Genomic DNA, 18247 nt, shown 5'->3' on the forward strand with positions numbered 1-18247 from the left:
CAGTTCTGGAGCTTGAACTCAGAGCCTGGGCGCTGACCTTGGGCTTTTCTTGCTCAAGACTGGCACTCTACCACTTGAGCACCACTTCTAGCTTTTTCTGCTTATGTGGTATCAAGGAATCAAACCCAGGTCTTTGTTCATGCTAGACAAGCACTCTCCCACTGAGCCTGAACTTCCAGTCTTTTTTATAAAATTGAATTTCCAAAAGTAGGAGCTAGCTCCTATTGGATGAAGACCAAAATTATCTTGGGAAAGGATTTTGTTTAAATAGGAAAGTCAGAAATATCTTTTTTAGATTTTATCACTTTTGTGATGATTGTAGGAGAAAGGGACAATGAAGGAATGAATGTACATCTCATCTATTTTCTCAGAGAAAGTATTACTTGATTTTTGACATTGTTATTTCTTTGGGGTTCTAGGCATATTTGTATTAGGATAAGACACATATTGAGCAGGACATCTGCTAAACCTATGGTCAGGTCTAGAAGCAATTTCCCAAGCAAGCTTAGTCATCAGGTAATACCTTTATTCCAAAAGACTCATATTCTTACAGCTTCATTGGATTTGGACAAAGCCCATGTCTCATTGGTATATTTAAGACTTGTAGATACACTGTGTATAGTGAGGAAGAATATTAGCATCATATTGGAAATTCAAGTACAGAGAATTTGGGACTTCACCCAGAGAGACCAGCTGTGTAGCCTTGACAGCAAATCATTCTGTTTCTCTAAGCCTCAGTTTCTCCAGCTGAAATTGACTTAGTTGGACTTTAAAAACACCACTTCCCAGCTAGAATTCCTATTTTATTTGTAACAGACATGTGTTTTTAATAGTTTGTGGTTTTAATGGTTTGGTATTTGTGCCAAATACTTAATAAAGAATCATGAAGCTTTTTCTTCAATGTTATGGTCTTTGAATTCTAGTTAAGGGTTTTTTTTTTCATTACTGAAAAGTATTGAAATTTTTTTAACAAAATTATCTTTTAAAACAGTTATTTCGAAAGCCTTGAGCAATAGAAGCTTGGGGAGAGTCCTCAGTTCCTGAGTTCAAGCCCCACCACTGGCAAAAACAAGAACAAAAAAAAAAAACAAAAAAAAAACAGCTGGGGGCCGGGAGTTTGGCCTAGTGGTTAAAGTGCTTGCCTAGCATGCATGAAGACCCGGGTTCAATTCCTCGGTACCACATACATAGAAAAAAGCCGGAAATGGTGCTCAGGCTCAAGTGGTAGAGCTCTAGCCTTGAGAAAGTCCAAGGACAGTGCTCAGGCCCTGAGCTCAAGCCCAGGACTGGCAAAAAAAAAAAAAAAAAAAACAGCTGGGCACGGTGGCTCACACCTGTAATCTCAGGAGGCTGAGATCTGAGGATCAAGGTTCAAAATCTGCCCAGGCACACAAAGGACCTGAGACTCTTATCTCCAATTAACCTCCAGAAAACAAGGAGTGGGGCTTGGCCCAAGGGTAGGCGGTAGCCTTGAGCTGAAGAGCTCAGACAGCGCGCAGGCCAAGTTCCAGCCCCATGACACACAAAAAACAACAACAAACAAACAAACAACAGTTATTTAGCCAGGCACTGATGGCTCATGCCTGAAATCCTAGCTACTGAGGAGGCTGAGATCTAATAAGCATGGTTCGAAGCCAGCCCAGACAGGAGTTGCTGTGAGACTCTTACCTCCAACTAATCATGTGAAAATCAGAAGTGATAGTAAAAACCAGAACTGGTAGCTAGTCTTGAGCAGAAAAGCTTGGGGACAACACCCAGGCTCTGAGTTCAAATTCCATGACCAACAAATAAAGGAGAAGGAAAAAGATATCTTTTAAATGGAATAAAAGCTTCACAAGTTCATCTTCTAGTTCATTTGTACCTAGGGTGATAGAAATTCAGTAATGACCTCACAAATCATATCCAAATCTTTATTTCTCAGACTATAGAAGATGAAAAATGGTTTACGCTCTTATTTTCTCGGGTGTGGGAGTCTTTATGCTAATTAATTCCTAAAGTACATCTCTAATTTGCAGTTTAGGGGAACCTAGAATCACAAACCTTTCCCAAAGTGTTTCTAAGGTTTGTGTTGTCCAAAATGGACAGAGACTTTATTTCATACTTCTCTATAATCTCCTTGGTGGATAAGAGTTATGCTGCCAAGTCCTGATCATTCCAGGTCTTTAGTAAAGCACAAATCAGATCGTTCTTAGTTTTCTTTGTCTGGTCCAGCTTTTTTGTCCAGCTTTCTTTGTCCAGCTTTTTTGGATATGCTAAATCAGTTATCACATCTTTGACTTTTCAGTTCTAAAATTTTCTTGTCATCTCTTTTCATAGTCTCTGCCCTTGCAGAGAGAAGAGAGATAAAGAACTTTACAGTCATGACATTTAATTTCAGAAGCGGTAGGGCTTGATGCCTACGTTTGCTTTTCATCCTTACCCAGAATCCTGTTTACTTCATTTCAATCTCATTACATTTTTCTACACGCTCCCCTCCCCTTCTCTCTTCTTTTATTCCCTTTTATCCCTTTTTCACTTCTCTCTACCTTCTCTCTTTTTCATCCAGTGTAGATCCTATGCCTCCAGCTTTTCCCTCTGTGCCCTCACTATCCTCTTGCTGTGTTTGTCCTTCTACTCTCAACTTTCAATTACTTTGAACTTCCCCTTTGTCTGTTGTATGCCTTGTTAAAGTTTCAGGAGACTATTATGCAGTACCATTACAAATTCATGGTTCCACCAACACAATCAGGACATGACCCTACTTACTCCTTCTCAGGGAAAATCCTACCTGATACTAATTTATCAAGTATGCCACTCCTGCTCATAATCTTATCTTTACTCAGACCTATCTTCTTTTCCATTGCAATCAGGCATAATTTATGCCTTTTCCCCCACACTTATCTCCCATCATTGAAACCCTATACCCTTGGTTTTCTAGCACGCCCCAGAATTTGCAATGTAGATCTCTACTAGCTTTTTCCTTAGAATTATAAATATAGGCCAGGAGTGTAGCCTAACAGTGGAGTGCTTGCCTAGCATGCACAAAGACCCAGGTTTCAATTCCTTGGAACCACATATAGAGAAAAGCTGGATGTGGTGCTATGGCTCAAGTGGTAGAGTGCTAGCCTTGAAGAAAGCCCAAGGACAGTGCCCAGGCCCTGAATTCATGCCCCATGACTTACAAAAGAAAAAAAAGAGAGAAAGAAAGAAAGATGGATGGATAAGCAGTAAGAAAATAAGTTCCAAGACTGGGCCACATAGTTAAGATACTTATATTAACTTATTTTTATGCCAATCCTGAGACTCTAACTCAGGGCCTAGGCTCTGTCCATTTGCTAGGCACTGGTGGTTCGTGTCTGTAGAATTAGTTATTCAGGAGACTGAGATCTAAGAATCAAGGTTTAAAGCCAACCCTTACAGACAAATCTGAGACTTTTCTCTCCAGTTAACCAGCAAAAACCTGGAAGTGGGGAGATGGCTCAAGTGGTATAGTTACAGCCTTTGAGCAAAAAAGCCAGGCAAAGAGTATGAGGACCTGAGTTCTAGTCAGTACTGGTAGAAAGATAGATAGATGGAAGAGAGAGGGAGGAGGGAAGGGGGAGACATGGGAAGAGAGGGAGGTATAGTTGCAGAAAAGGTAAATGTTTTCTTATACAATATTGGCAATCTACCACATGAGCTACATCTCCACTACAAAGACTAGCACATGCCAAATCTTGACCTTCAGAAAGTGAAACAGTTAAACTGGGGTGCCGTGGCTCACACCTGTAATCCTAGCTACTCAGGAGGCTGAGATCTGAGCTTTGCAGTTCAAAGCAAGCTAGGGCACTAAAGTCCATGAGACTCTTATCTCCAGTTAACCACCAAGAAACTGGAAGTCACACTGTGGTACCACTGCCATAACACACTAGCCTTGAGCTGAAGAGCTCAGGGATAGTGCCCAGGCCCAGAGTTCAAGCCCCATGACTGACAAAAATATATATATATATATATATATAGATATATATATATATGTATGTATTAAAATGGTTAGTGTAAAAACAGAAAAATGTCTCACCAAAATTTTTGAGAGCCTAAAAGCCTCATAGTTTGAGACAGAGTTTCCAGAAAACTCTTTTATGTGGTAGAATCAAAATTGGTCAACATCCTAGCCTACCCAGGATGAGGTGAAGGCAGTATGGCTTCATAGTGGTTTCTAGATGCATATTACCTGATGATAGAATAAAATATGTTACCTAATTGTAAACCCCTTCTTTTCATTCTTTTTGTAGGCACCCTAGGATACATTTCCATACAGGCCTTGTAGATGCCCATCTCTACTGCTTGAAAAAATATGTTGTGGATTTCCTAATGGAAAATAGGTAAGAAAGAGGGAGGCACTGGTAGTTCATGCTTAACCATAGGGGATCTAAGAACCTGACTTTATCAGCTCTGTCTTTAGCTGATAGATTTGGAATATGCAGGAATATTAAGGGAAGAGAATTACTTCTCTGTGTCCAATATGATCTTTTCCCCTCAATTAGGAAGGTCAACATCAAGCTATGGTAATCATATGGAATCATACAACACTTTCCTGAAAATTGTTCGTTCTTTCTTTGCTTCTCACCCCTCCCAGGACACCGTTACCCAGCTCCTGTACGACTTGTTCTGTATTTCATTCCATCAACACATATATACTAGGCATACTTTATGAGGGGGCATTGTGTTAAACCTACTATGTGATCATTATATATTTTAATGGAAATAGGAATCTGTATCAGAAGTAAGAAGCAAGTTAGGAGAATAATGCCAGACAGTAAGGGAAGAAAACTAAGGAACGACCTGGCTGGGTATTAGTGGCTCATTCCTGTAATCTTGGCTATTCTGGAGGTGATTTAAGGATCATGGTTTGAAAGGCAGTCCAGGCAAAATGGTCCCCCATGAGATTTTTTTGCTTGCTTGTTTTTGTTTTTATGATTTTTTTTATTGATTGATTGTTTTTGTCATCGGTTGTGGGGCAAGATCTCTAGGCCAAGGCGCTGCCTCTGAGATGTTCAGCTCAAGGCTAGCTCTCTACCATTTGAGCCACAGCATCACTTCCAGTTTTCTGGTGGTTAAATGGAGATAAGAGTCACAGACTTTCTTTCCCCTGTTGGCTTTGAACCATGATTCTCAGATCTCAGCCTCCTGAGTAGCTAGGATTACAGGTGTGAGCCACTGCGCCCAGCTACTGCCAATAAATTTATTATATAAGCTGTGGTTGTGTGTCAGCTTTGACTCAAATTAACCTTTGTGTAGAGAAGTGTTTCAGGAGGAAGCTGGGTGCACACCTGTAATCCTGGCTACTCAGGCTGGAAGCTGAGATCTGATATTTGTGATTCAAAGCTAGCCCTGGCAGGAAAGTCAATGAAACTCTTACCTCCAATTAACCAACAAAAAACTGAGAGTGAAGCTGTGGTTCCATTGGTAGAGTACCAGCCTTGAACAAAAGAGCTAAGCAAGAGCATGAAGCTCTAAATTTAAGCCCTAGTACTGGCACACACAAATAGAAAAATAGAAGACTGAGTATAGCTCAGTGATATAGTGCTTGGCTAACTAGCACAAGACCCTGATTCACATCCCTAGTTCCACTATAGAGAGGGAGGTAAACAGAAAAGGAGGGAGAGAGGATGTTAGTTTAGCTAGTAAGTTTTAGACCAAGGTCACGATGTTCATAATGTTGTACCTCTTCTTGGCAGTCTTTGATCTGCCTCCATTTTGACTAGGAAACAGGAATAATAATTATGTCCTTCATTATGTTGCTCAGGCTGCTGCCTTATAGGATTTGCCTAATGCTGAACTCAGCAGAAATTGGAGGGACAGCTTCATATCATCTCTTAAAATTACTCTTTCCAAATCTCCTTGAGCCTCTGCTGCTGGGGCTGTGTGCCAAGGGTTGTTTGCTTGCCTCTCTTGCAGTGACAGTCTGTTTGGTCCATAATATAAATATCATGGCTCTGAAATTCTCCAGCTGTCCATGCTTTGTCACTTCTTCTAAAGGAACTGACTTGTTTTCTAACTGAGGGGGCCCAAGGAACATTTGCTACCCACATAGTGTGGAACATTAAAATCAGAGAACATATAGCCAAGAATGACTGTTGTTTCTTTCTCTGTATTCATATGGAAATTCTTAATCTCTATCATCAAAGGAATAGAGGGAAAAAAAATCACATAGAAATTCAATATAAGAACTCTAGCTTACACAGAATTTTTCCAAGATGTTTAACTTGATCCTTTAAAAATAACACGCACAAAAAAATAAAAATAACACAGACCATGAACTGTGTAGCTCCATGGTTTGTATTTTTTTTCTTGCCCTCCTCAGTCTGTGCTTCTGTCTTGCCTTCCTATCTAAGCAATAGCAGTCAGATTTATAGGGTTACCAATACTTCAACCCTTCTCAGGCCTCGAGTATTGTAACTAATTTCCATATTTTTCGTTTCCTTACTCTGGGACACATTCCATACTTCTACCAAAACTTACTGAGAAGTAAAACGGATCTTTTTTTTTTTTTTTTTGCCAGTCCTGGGCTTGGGCTCAGGGCTTGAGCACTGTCCTTGGACTTTCTCAAGGCTAGAGCTCTACCACTTGAGCCTCAGCACCACTTCCCGGCTTTTTTCTATGTATGTGGTACCGAGGAATCGAACCCGGGTCTTCATGCATGCTAGGCAAGCACTTTAACCACTAGGCCAAACTCCCGGCCCCTAAAACAGATCTTTTTATTTCTACTTAAAAGCTACCACTGGTTTTCAGTCCAGATTTTCTTGACCCACGTGCTTCTTCCACACTATGGCTTTCCTTGCCTACTCTGATCAACTTCATCTCCCTCTACTTTTTCTCCTTAAGTACACACTAGGCCAGTGCCACCAGACTATTAATTCCTAGAAATCAGAAACAGATTTTGCAATGAAGATAACTAGGGAACATATGCTGTTCACTCATCCTAGTGTACCAAAGCCTAACATGGTGATTGGCATGTTATTACTTAATATAAATTCACTAATTTAAAATTCTAACTAGGTCTCCATATAAGAGAGAAAACTGAAAAACATGCTAGCCTCTTACTTATCTGCTTTCATTCCCTATACAAAGTATAAATAAAAAGCATACTTGGAGCTAAGCACAGTGGCTCACACCTGTAATCCTAGCTACTCAGGAGTCTGAGATCTGAGGATCAAGGTTCAAAGCCAGCAAGGTTTGGAGGGGGGGGACTGCCACAAAAGAACTTGACTCTTATCTCCAATTAACCTCTGGAAAACAGGAAGTGACATTTGGCTGAAGGGTAGAGCAGTAGCCTTGAGCTGAAGAGCTCTGGGACAGCACCCAGGCAGAGTTCAAGGCCCATGACCCACAAAAAACAAAAAGCACACTAGGGCCAGGAGTTTGCCCTAGTGGTTGAGTGCTTGCCTACCATGCACAAAGACCAGGGTTCAATTCCTTTGTATCACATACATAGAAAAAGCTGGAAGTGGTACTGTGGCTCAAGTAGTAGAGCTCTAGCTTTGAGAAAGCCCAAGGACAGTGCTCAGGCCCTGAGTACAAGCCTCAGGACTAGAAAAAAAAAAGAATGGCATAAAATTGTAAAGTTTGATAATTTATACAAAGAAGAAAGTCACACACAATTAAACTTACTATGAGAGAATATGCAATGGAAATCTTGTATAAAGTCATTATCTAACATAGATGTTATCATTAAAAGATTTTGAGAGGGGCCAGGAGTTTGGCCTGGTGGTAGAGTGCTTGCCTAGCATGTGTGAAGACCTGGGTTCAATTCCTCGGTACCACATACACAGAACAGCCAGAAATGGTACTGTGGCTCAAGTGGTAGAGCACTAGCCTTGAGGGAAAAGCCCAAGGACAGAGCTCAGGCCCTGAGTTCAAGCATCACGACTGGCCAAAAAAAAAAAAAAAAAAGATTTTGAGATACATAATTAATCATTATGACTACATTAAAGAGGAAAATAAAACTTGATGCACTCAAAAAATAATTTAGTAAAATTCAGTACTCCTCTATACAAGCTAGGAATAAAAGAAAACTTCTTTAACTTAATAATGAATAACCAAAATATCCTTCAACAGTCTTCATTACAAATAAACAATACAGGGCCTGAAGTTTGGCCTAGTGGTAGAGTGCTTGCCTAGCATGCACGAAGACACGGGTTCGATTCCTCAGTACCACATACATAGAAAAAATGCCAGAAGTGGTGCTGTGGCTCAAGTGGTACAGCTCTAGCCTTAAGAAAATCCAAGGACAAAGCTCAGGCCCTGACCCCAAGCCCAGGACTGGCAAAAATAAACAAACAATACAATACAATACTATTTATAATTAAGAATAAACCAAGCCTGGCACAGTGGCTCCCGCCTGTAATCCTAGCTACTACTCAGGAGGCTGAGATCTGAGGATCTGGGTTCAAAGCCAACCCAGGCACTGAAGTCTGTGAGACTTTTTTTTTTTTCTTGGCAATCCTGGGCTTAGGTTCAGGGCCTGAGCACTGTCCTATGGTTTTTTCAATGCCAGAGCTCTACCACTTGAGCCACAGCACCACTTCTGACTTGTTTCTGTGTATATGTGGTATCGAGGAATTGAACCTGGGTCTTCATGAATGCTAAGTAAGCACTCTACCACTAGGCCAGACTTCCAGGCCCCAGAGTCTTATCTCCAAGTAAGGAACAGAAAACCAACTAGAAAACCGGAGGTAGTGCTATGGCTCAAGGGATGGGGGGATAGCCTTGAGCTGAAGAGCTCAGGGACAATGCCCAGGCCCAGAGTTCAAGTCCCACAACTGACAAAAAATAAAATTAAATTAAAAAAGAAAAAACAGATAAAGTGGCATTATAACATGTGCTTTGACTTTTCACTGGCAACAATTTACAAAAAAGTAAGATACTTTTAGTCATTATATTCAATGTGCATACTGTATGTAAAAAATGAACTTGGAACAAAGTAGCTTGACAGTAGGGACATGAGGGGAAAAATGGGGGAGAACAAAAGAAAGGGTGACATTGACCAAGAAACATTGTATTTATAACAACTTCTGGAATTGTAACCCCCCTACAATTACTTAATTATAACATTGAAAAAAGAAAGAAAGGAAGAGGAAGGAGGGAAGGATCACTGTGGCTCAAAAGGGTAGACTCTAGTCACCATTGTCTCACACCTGTAGTCCTAGCTACCCAGGAGGCTGAGATCTGAGGATCGTGGTTCAAAGCCAGCCTGGGCACTAAAGATCCTAAAGACCAAGAGACTCTTATCTCCACTTAACCACTAGAAAACCGGAAGTGGGGCTGTGGCTCAAGGGGTAGGCAGAATCCTTAAGCTGAAGAGCTGAGGGACAGCACCCAGACCCAAAGTTCAAGCCCCATGACAAAAAACTATGTACATCTTCTGGTAGATAACTCCTAATTTTTTTTTTTTTTTGCCAGTCCTGGGCTTAAGCTCAGGGCCTGAGCACTGTCCTTGGACTTTCTCAAGGCTAGAGCTCTACCACTTGAGCCTCAGCACCACTTCTGGCTTTTTTTCTATATATGTGGTACCGAGGAATCGAACCCAGGTCTTCATGCATGCTAGGCAAGCACTTTAACCACTAGGCCAAATTCCCGGCCCTAATAACTCTTATTTTTTTTTCCTTTCTTTCTTGTCGTCCTGGGGTTTGAACTCAGGTCCTGGACTCTGTCTATGAGCCTCTCTGTGCTCAAGGCTAGTGCTCTTCCACAGCCCCACTTCCAGCCTTTTCTATTTATATGGTTCTAAGGAATTGAACCCAGGGCTTTATGCATGCTAAGCAAGCACTACCACTAAGCTACATTCCCAGCCTTTACTTGTATTTTTTTCTTAAGAATCTTAATTTTAATATTTTTCCAATGTTTTAATTAATCACAAGAATTATAATACTCATCTGTAGATTCTGATGATCATTTCTATTATGAAAAGGACACTTTTTCTTTTTTTTTTTTTTTGCCAGTCCTGGGCTTGAGCTCAGTGCCTGAGCACTGTCCTTGGACTTTCTCAAAGCTAGAGCTCTACCACTTGAGCTTCAGCACCACTTCTGACCTTTTTTTTTCTATGTTTGTGGTGCTGAGGAATCAAACCCCAGTTTTCGTGCATGCTACGCAAGCACTCTACCACTAGGCCAAACTCCCGGCCCCACTTTTTCTCTTTTTTTTTTTTTTTTTTTTTGCCAGTCTTGGTGCATGAACTCAGGGCCTGGGGTTTCTGAAGGCTAGAGCTGTACCACTTGACCACATAAGCACTTCCAGCTTTTTTCTATGTATGATGAACTGAGGTATCAAACCCCAGTCTTCCTGCATGCTAGGCAGGCATTCTACGACTAAGCCAAACTCTGGCCCGGAAAGGACAATTTTCCTCCTCTGGAATATGTGTATCTTTGTATTTTCATTATCTTATATTGTCCAAGGACTCCAATACAATCCAAGTTAACAATTATTCTTGTTTATTTATTTATTTATTTTAAAGATTGGATCTTGCTATATATTATGTTTTCCAGATAGGATCTTGATATATTTTGTGCTGGTCCTGAACTCCTAGGCTCTACTTAAGGCTCTCTTGCCTCAGCTTCCCCAGTAGCTGGTACTATAGGCATGCCACTCTATCTGGTTTATTTTTTTTTCTTTGTTTTTGGTTTTTTGTCCCTTGTGGAACTTGAGCTCTAACCCTGGGCATTGTTCCTGAGCTTTCAGCTCAAGGCTACTGCCCTGCCCTACCCCTTGAGCCACAGCACCACTTCCGGTTTTCTGGTCCCTAATTAGTGCTTCCGTTGATACTATAAAAGGGGGAAGGGCTAGAGGTATTTGTCCAGCAGGTACAAAGCCCTTAGTTCAAACTCTAGTATCAATTTTATTTTTTTTTTGTCAGTCCTGGGGCTTGAGCTCAGGGCCTACACACTGTCCTTGGCCTGCTCAGGCTAATAATATAGCTGGGTGCTGGTGGCTCATACCTATAATCCTAGCTACTCAAGAGGTTGAGATCTGAGAATCAGTTCAAAGTTCAAAGTTAGCCTGCGCAGGAAAGTTCACGAGACCTTTATCTCTAATTAACCACCAGAAAACTGGAAGTAGCACTGTGCCTCCAAGTGGTAGAGCTCTAGCGTTGAACTGAAGAGCTCAGGGACAGTGCCCAGGCCCACAGTTCGAGCCCCACAACCTACAAAACCAAACAAAAAAACATATATTAGCCAGCTACAGTGGCTCAAGAGTGAAATCCTAGTTACGTGGAAGGCAGATATCAGGGGACCTTGATTAGAGGCCAACCTGAGCATAAAAGTTTGGAAGATTCCATCTCAACCAGTAGCTTGGTGTAATAATATGTGCCTGTTATCCCTGCTATAGGAGAAGAACAATGGCTGGGCACAGTGGTTCAAGCCTATCCTCCCTAGCAACATAAGGGAAAAACAGTAGGAGGATTGAGCCTAGGCCAGCCTGTGCATAAACCAAGATCTTACCTTGAAAATAACCAAGGCAAAAGGGGCTGGTATCATAGCTCAAGTGGTAGGATGCCTACTTTGCAAGCGTGAGACCATAAATTCAATCTCCAGCAAGTAAAAAAAAAAAAATACCTATATGTATATATACATGTATAGGTACACATATACACCTATGTAGATGGGGTTTATGAAAAAAATTCATGTCTTGACCTGAGGGGAATAATTCTCAGATTCAGTACATTTTCCCCTCTCATTCCCAGCTTAGAACTTAAAATGAGAGTTCCAAACTCCAAATATATCTTACATTTTATTTCTTTCAGTCCCAAAGTGACATGAAAGAATTTGACTTTTCTTGATATGCAGAGTTGTTGTTTTTTTTTTTTAATCCCAGTAGGATCTAATCAGGTCTCTCATATTGGGCCATTGTTTCTTCCTAGGTCAATCACTTCTATTCGGAGTGAACTGATTCCATATTTAGTAAGAAAACAGTTTTCTTCAGTTTCTTCACAACAAAGGCAAGAAGAAAAGGAGGAGGATGTAAAGAAAAAGGAGCTGAAATCTTTAGGTCAGTGCTTCCGTTGACACTGTAAAAAGGGGAGGGGCTAGAGGTATTTGCCCAGCAGGTACAAAGCCCTTAGTTCAAACTCTACTACCAATTTTATTTATTTTTTTTGTCAGTCCTGGGGCTTGAACTCAAGGCTTAAGTACTGTCCTTGGGCTTTCTCAAGGCTAGAGCTCTACCACTTGAGCCACAGCACCACTTGTGGCTTTTTGTCTGTGTATGTGGTACCAGGGAATTGAACCTGGGATTTAGTGTATGCTAGGCAAGCACTCTATCACTAGACTAACCTCGCGGTCCCTCTAGTACCAATTTTTTTTTTTTTCCAGTCCTGGGCTTGGGCTCAGGGCATGAGCACTGTCCTTGGACTTTCTCAAGGCTAGAGCTCTACCACTTGAGCCTCAGCACCACTTCCGGCTTTTTTCTATATGTGGTACCAAGGAATCGAACCCGGGTATTCATGCATGCTAGGCAAGCACTTTAACCATTAGGCCAAACTCCCGGCCCCCCTCCAGTACCAAGGGTAACCCTACTCCCTCAAATCTAGATAAGTGATAGATAAATTTTGTCACTCTTCTCTTTAGGGACATTCTTCTATCCCAATTCTCTGTTCATAGCACTATTTGGCTATGTTCCTCACTAGACCGTTATGTCTTCAGGTAGAAGCTCTAATGCTGAGTCATACCTCTGGCATCCATTATACCTTTAAATTCAGCTTACTGGGGCTTGGGTATGTGGCCTAGTGGTAGAGTGCTTGCCTAGCACAAAGCCCTGGGTTTGATTCCTTGGCACCACATACACTTCTGAGTGCTAGCCTTGAGAAAGCCCAAGGACAGTGCCCAAGCCCTGAGTTCAATCCCCAGGACTGGCAAAAAATTTAAAAATAATAAATAAATAAATAAATAAAATTCATCTTACCAAGTATCTCAGGCTCTAAGCAGACCTACTGCTGATTTAACTTAGCCTCTCTGTCAAGAAAGATAAAGGAAGCATACAATAACAGTCCAATCAGAGACAAACTAAACTGTCTCCATTCCAAGAGATATGTCTGTCATGTTTGCTCTGTCACCTCTGACCTGAACTAGTAGGTAGGGAAGGAATGAAGGAAGGAAAGAAGAAAGGAAAGAAGGAAGGAAGGAAGGAAGGAAGGAAGGAAGGAAGGAAGGAAGGAAGGAAGGAAGGAAAAGGAGAGGAAAGGGAAGAGGTGAAGGAGATGGGAGGAATAGAGAAATATATATGTATGTATGTATGTATGTATGTACGTATGTATGTATGTAAAATAAATGGTCAAGATTTGAAATCTGCCCTTTTTAGCTCTGTGACCTGAATCAGATTATTCATTATTCTCTGTTTTTATATAAAAGATAACAAAGTTTTGTTGTGAGAGTTGAAAATATAATGCCCAATTTCTTTAACTCCCAGTGATGGGCTATTTCTGTCATAGCACAGCTATTAGGATAAAGCCACTGGTCACTAAAGTCCGGTACTTATTTGTATTATTTCATTTATAAAGGTCATCTATGTTAATTTCCCAGTAGTCCTTGATTGTTTATCAAAATTACTTTTAAACCTTCTTATTAAGCATTTTTATATCACATAGTATCTCAAACACACAAAAAAAACACTCTTTTAACTTACTCTCTCTCGTTTTGAGTTCCAGGAGGAAAGTGTTAGGTGTTATCCTCTTTGAAATCTTGACTGAGTATATATCCTTTCTGTCTTCTCTCGTTCACTTACTTGTTTTGGATGTGTGTTCTGAAGATATTTATAGTTTTATAAAAGAACCCAATGCACTCACCTTGGCTCCTTATGATGCCTGCTGGAATGCTTGTCGAGGAGACAAGTGGGAAGACTTGTCCAGATCACAGCTGCGCTGCTATGTCCACATCATGAAAGAAGGGCTCTGCTCTCGAGTGAGTACATTAGGACTCTACATGGAAGCAAACAAACAGGTAAGAAGTAAGAAGATAGGTTTAGCTTCTAGAAAATGGGAAGTGGGGCTTGGCTCAAAGGTAGGGCAGTAGTCTTGAGCTTAAGAGCTCAGGGACAACGCCAATTCCAGATATCAAGTCCCATCTCACACACACACACACACACACACACACACACACACACACACACAAGATGGCTTTAGAAGAGGAATCATGATTCAAGCCCCATCACACACACACACACACACACACACACACACACACACACACACACACACACACACACACACACACACACAGATGGGTTTAGAAGACGAATCATGGAGTTTGTACCCCAAAAGTACACTTATTCTTTGTCTCCTTAGATACATAGTAACTTATTCAGAATCCTTCCTATTTCCAAGGCTGAATAAGACATATCACATGAGGAGAGACCATTGAGAGACCCAGGTAGAGCAAGGGGAAGTAAGGGGCCTGGTCTTAGAAGTAGGAACTCTATGGTTACAAGGAAAGGCTAAGATTTCCAGGAAGGCTAACTTCTTGACTATGGTTTTAGCATCTTCCTCATATTCTGTTCAGCATAGAAATATCTATAGTAGCCAGATGCCTGTGGATCACACCTGTGATCCTAGCTATTCAGGATGCTGAGATCTTAGGATTGCAGTTCAAAGCTAGCCAGAGCACTAACGTTCCTGAGAGTCTTATCTCCAATTAACCACCAGAAAATGGGAAGTGGCGCTGTGGCTCAAATGGTAGAGCAGTAGCCTTAGACTGAAGAGCTCTGGGACAATGCCCAGGCCCAGAGGCTGATATGTACTCTAAAAAAGAATGAGAAGAAGAGGAAGAGGGAGAAAGAGGAGGCAGAAAAGGAGGGAGGCAGAGGAGGAGAAGGAGGAGGAGGAGGAAGAGAAGGAGGAGGAGGAGGAGGAAGAGGAGGAGGAGGAGGAGAAGAAGAAGAAGAAGAAGAAGAAGAAGAAGAAGAAGAAGAAGAAGAAGAAGAAGAAGAAGAAGAAGAAGAAGAGGAGGAGAAAAAAAAAATGGTTGGGAATGTGGTTAATGGCAGAGTGGCAGAGTGCTTGCCTAACATGTATGTGTCCCTGGGTTCAATAAGTGAATATAGAAAGTGAAGGCCTGGAATAGTCTAGTGGTAGAGTTCTTCCCTAGCATACATGAAGCCCTGGGTTTGATTCCTCAGTATGACATACACAGAAAAAGCCAGAAGTGATGCTGTGGCTCAAGTGGCAGAGCACTATCCATGAACAAAATGTGTCCAAGGACAGTGCCCAGGGCCTGAGTTCAAGCCCCAGGACTGGCAAAAAAAAAAAAAAAGTGAAAGAAAGAACACTATATAGAGTGGCCAGATGGCAAAGACTCAAGGAAGGATTGTCTGAGAGAATTGTCTGGAAACAGCCCAATAAAGAGTCTTGCCCCTCCTTCTAATCCTACAGTGTGTGAGCTACAGACAGTGAATGGCTTCCATTGAAAGGGGACCACTGCCCTCAAAGATAAGCCAGATCTTAAAACAGAGGGTAGAAACAGGAACAGTGAAGTGATTGGGGGCATAACAGAATTCTTCAATGTATTGTGAGTCCAGGAGAATCATTTAAGAGGAAAGGATGGTAAGACAAGTAACAAAATTCAGAGGAATAAGGCTGTAAAATATTAAGGTAAAATAGGAAAACATAATTGAGGGAGCTACATTGGAATTACATTCAGAGATAATAAGAATGAGATTATGAAAACATTAGCTATTGGCAATGTTTCTGGTGGAACTCTGAAAACTGTCATATCAAGTACCATAGGGTTGGATGTAGATTGAGATTTGAGATTTAAAAACAAAAACAAAACTGACTCTGGAAACTTCAGGACCCATACAGGTACATGACTATAACCTTAATCCCAAATCTTAAGCTTGCCTCAACCTGAATTGGTTATATCCATGGGAATCCCCTAAATCAGAAAACTATGAGAAATCAGAATTGGTCCCATGTTTACCCAGTACTAGAAGCTGTTGGCCTGATCAGGAAGCAGATTTATAGATAGCCTAAAGCTAGAAAAATAATCTCTGCAGTACCAGCAACTGTGCAGGTTGGAGTGTAGTAAAGAAGATCCCAGGCCTGGAACGGAACTGGTCACATGTTCAGTGTAACCAGTGCTAGCAATGCCTCCTTAGCTAGTGTGGCCATCACATACAGTGTTCTCACTAATATTCTGCCCATGCTGATAGGTCAGTAACCAAAATCTCCTAGACTATTAGCCTGTTTTTCAGTTTTCTCATCCAGGAGAAAGAATACTATGAACTTCCCTTTTACATGTTCTTTTGACTGGTAAAGAACACAGATTCCTTCTCAGGATCAGTCCTGATTATAACATTTGTCTAAAATCTTTTCTAGCCTTACCTTATACATGGCCACTATAATCCAAGAGGTAAGCAGGAACATAGCATGACTATGGTCAGGAGAAAATAAGGCCATCTAGACACTGCATTCTTGCCAGACAAGCAACAGTGGCTGAGAACTTCCATATCTTTATTAGGTATAGGATTTTATCTAAAGTGATTTCTTTTTTTAGATGTTTTTCTGGACTTTAGTGACCAAACTTTTTTCCTCAAGGTGCCCAAACTGCTGTCTGTCCTTTGTCCAGAAGAATCACTGATTCATTCATCAGCCCAGATTGTCAGCAAACATCTGGTAAGTGCTAGAATGGGCAGGATAGGTGTGGGACATTTTCTGGGAGCACTGAAACTTATCCTTAAGAATTAGGTTGGGGGGCCGGGAGTTTGGCCTAGTGGTTAAAGTGCTTGCCTAGCATGCATGAAGACCCAGGTTCGATTCCTCGGTACCATATACATAGAAAAAAGCTGGAAGTGGTGCTGAGGCTCAAGTGGTAGAGCTCTAGCCTTGAGAAAGTCCAAGGACAGTGCTCAGGCCCTGAGCTCAAGCCCAAGACTGGCAAAAAAAAAAAAAAAAAAAAAAAAAGGTTGGGAACATAGCCTATAGTAGAGTACTCGCCTAGCATGCAGGAAGCCCTGGGCTCAATTCCTTGATACCACATACAAAGAAAAAGCTGGAAGTAGAGCTGTAGCTCAAGGCAGAGTGCTAGCCTTGAGCAAAAAGTGGTCAAGGACAGTTTGCAGGCCCTGAGTTCAAGCCTCAGGACTGGCAAAAAAAAAAAATCTAGATTGGGGAGCTGGGAGTGTAGCCTAGTGGCAGAGTTTCACTCAGAATATTTTCTGCTGTACTAGTGCATGGCTCAAATATAGCACACCTGAATAGCAAAAAAAAAAAAAAAAAAAAACAAGCCCTGAATTCAACCCTAGTCCCACCAGCACCAAAAAAGATAAACAGAAAAATGAAAGAAAACAAGCTCTGAAGCTTAATCCCCATCTTAAGAGGCTAAGAAAAGAAGATTTCAGGTTCAAGGATAGTTTGAACTACATAGCGAGAGCCTATCTCGAAAAAAAAAAAAACAAAAACAGTGGTTGCTAGGTGCGGTGGCTTATGCCTGTAATCCTAGCTACTCAGGAGGCTAACATCTGAGGATCAAGGTTCAAAGCCAGCCCAGGCACAAAAGGACCTGAGACTTTTATCTCCAGTTAACCTCTAGAAAACAGAAAATGGGGTTTGGCTCAAGGGTAATGTGGTAGCCTTGAGCTGAAGAACTCAGAGACAGCACCCAGGCCAGGTACAAGCCCTCTGACCCACCAAAAAAAAAAAAAAAAAACAGTGGCTCATACCTGTAATTCTAGCTACTCAGGAAGCTAACAGGAGGACTGGGAAGAGAAGCATGGCTCACTTGATAGAGAATGAAAGCAGCCACAGGTATCAAGTTCCAGTGATAGTCTCAAACTAAAGAAAAAAAAAAAAGAATGAAAAGAACAGGAAGATCATGATTCCATGCCATAAAAGTCTGAGAGACTCCATTTCTACAATGGGAAGCTAGATGCAGTGTCATACACTCATGGTCCCAATAAGTATACCAATCCTAAAGTAAGTAGATCAGGGCTTAGGCATGCACATAGGATGAAAAGCAAGATCCTAAAATAGCCAAAGATCCCAGTAGCCAAATAGATCCCAGATAACCAATAGATCCCAAAAATAGCCAATAAGAAATAGGGCTAGGGGCCAGGAGTTTGGCCTAGTGATAGAGTACTTGCCTAGCATGCAGGAAGACCCAGGTTCAATTCCTTGGTATCACATACATAGAAAAACGCTGGAAGTGGTGCTGAGGCTCAAGTGGTAGAGCTCTAGCCTTGAGAAATCCCAAGGACAGTGCTCAGGCCCTGAGCTCAAGCCCAAGACTGGCAAAGAAAAAAAAAA

General features: G+C 41.4%; 1 protein-coding gene and 1 long non-coding RNA gene across 4 annotated transcripts in view; one reads left to right on the forward strand and one right to left on the reverse strand.

The window, feature by feature from the left end:
- The window catches only part of LOC150061930 (uncharacterized), a 59936-nt gene that overhangs the window by 28313 nt on the left and 13376 nt on the right, over positions 1 to 18247 (reverse strand). Inside the window, exon 3 of the long non-coding RNA XR_016535965.1 lies at positions 13796 to 13927. This is a non-coding gene — a long non-coding RNA (uncharacterized LOC150061930). The remainder of the gene's footprint in view (positions 1 to 13795; positions 13928 to 18247) is intronic.
- Positions 1 to 18247, forward strand: part of Eif2b3 (eukaryotic translation initiation factor 2B subunit gamma) — a 47351-nt gene that overhangs the window by 21471 nt on the left and 7633 nt on the right. For all 3 annotated transcript variants that reach the window (XM_090334978.1, XM_090334979.1, XM_090334980.1), the window contains 4 exons: positions 4251 to 4340; positions 11876 to 12003; positions 13759 to 13949; positions 16541 to 16618. In XM_090334978.1, coding sequence (XP_090191104.1) covers positions 4251 to 4340; positions 11876 to 12003; positions 13759 to 13949; positions 16541 to 16618 — 487 coding nt within the window. The remainder of the gene's footprint in view (positions 1 to 4250; positions 4341 to 11875; positions 12004 to 13758; positions 13950 to 16540; positions 16619 to 18247) is intronic.

This window comes from Megascapheus bottae, chromosome 6 (genome assembly GCF_031878675.1).
Source record: "Megascapheus bottae isolate mThoBot1 chromosome 6, mThoBot2.hap1, whole genome shotgun sequence".
Lineage (NCBI taxonomy): Eukaryota > Metazoa > Chordata > Mammalia > Rodentia > Geomyidae > Megascapheus > Megascapheus bottae.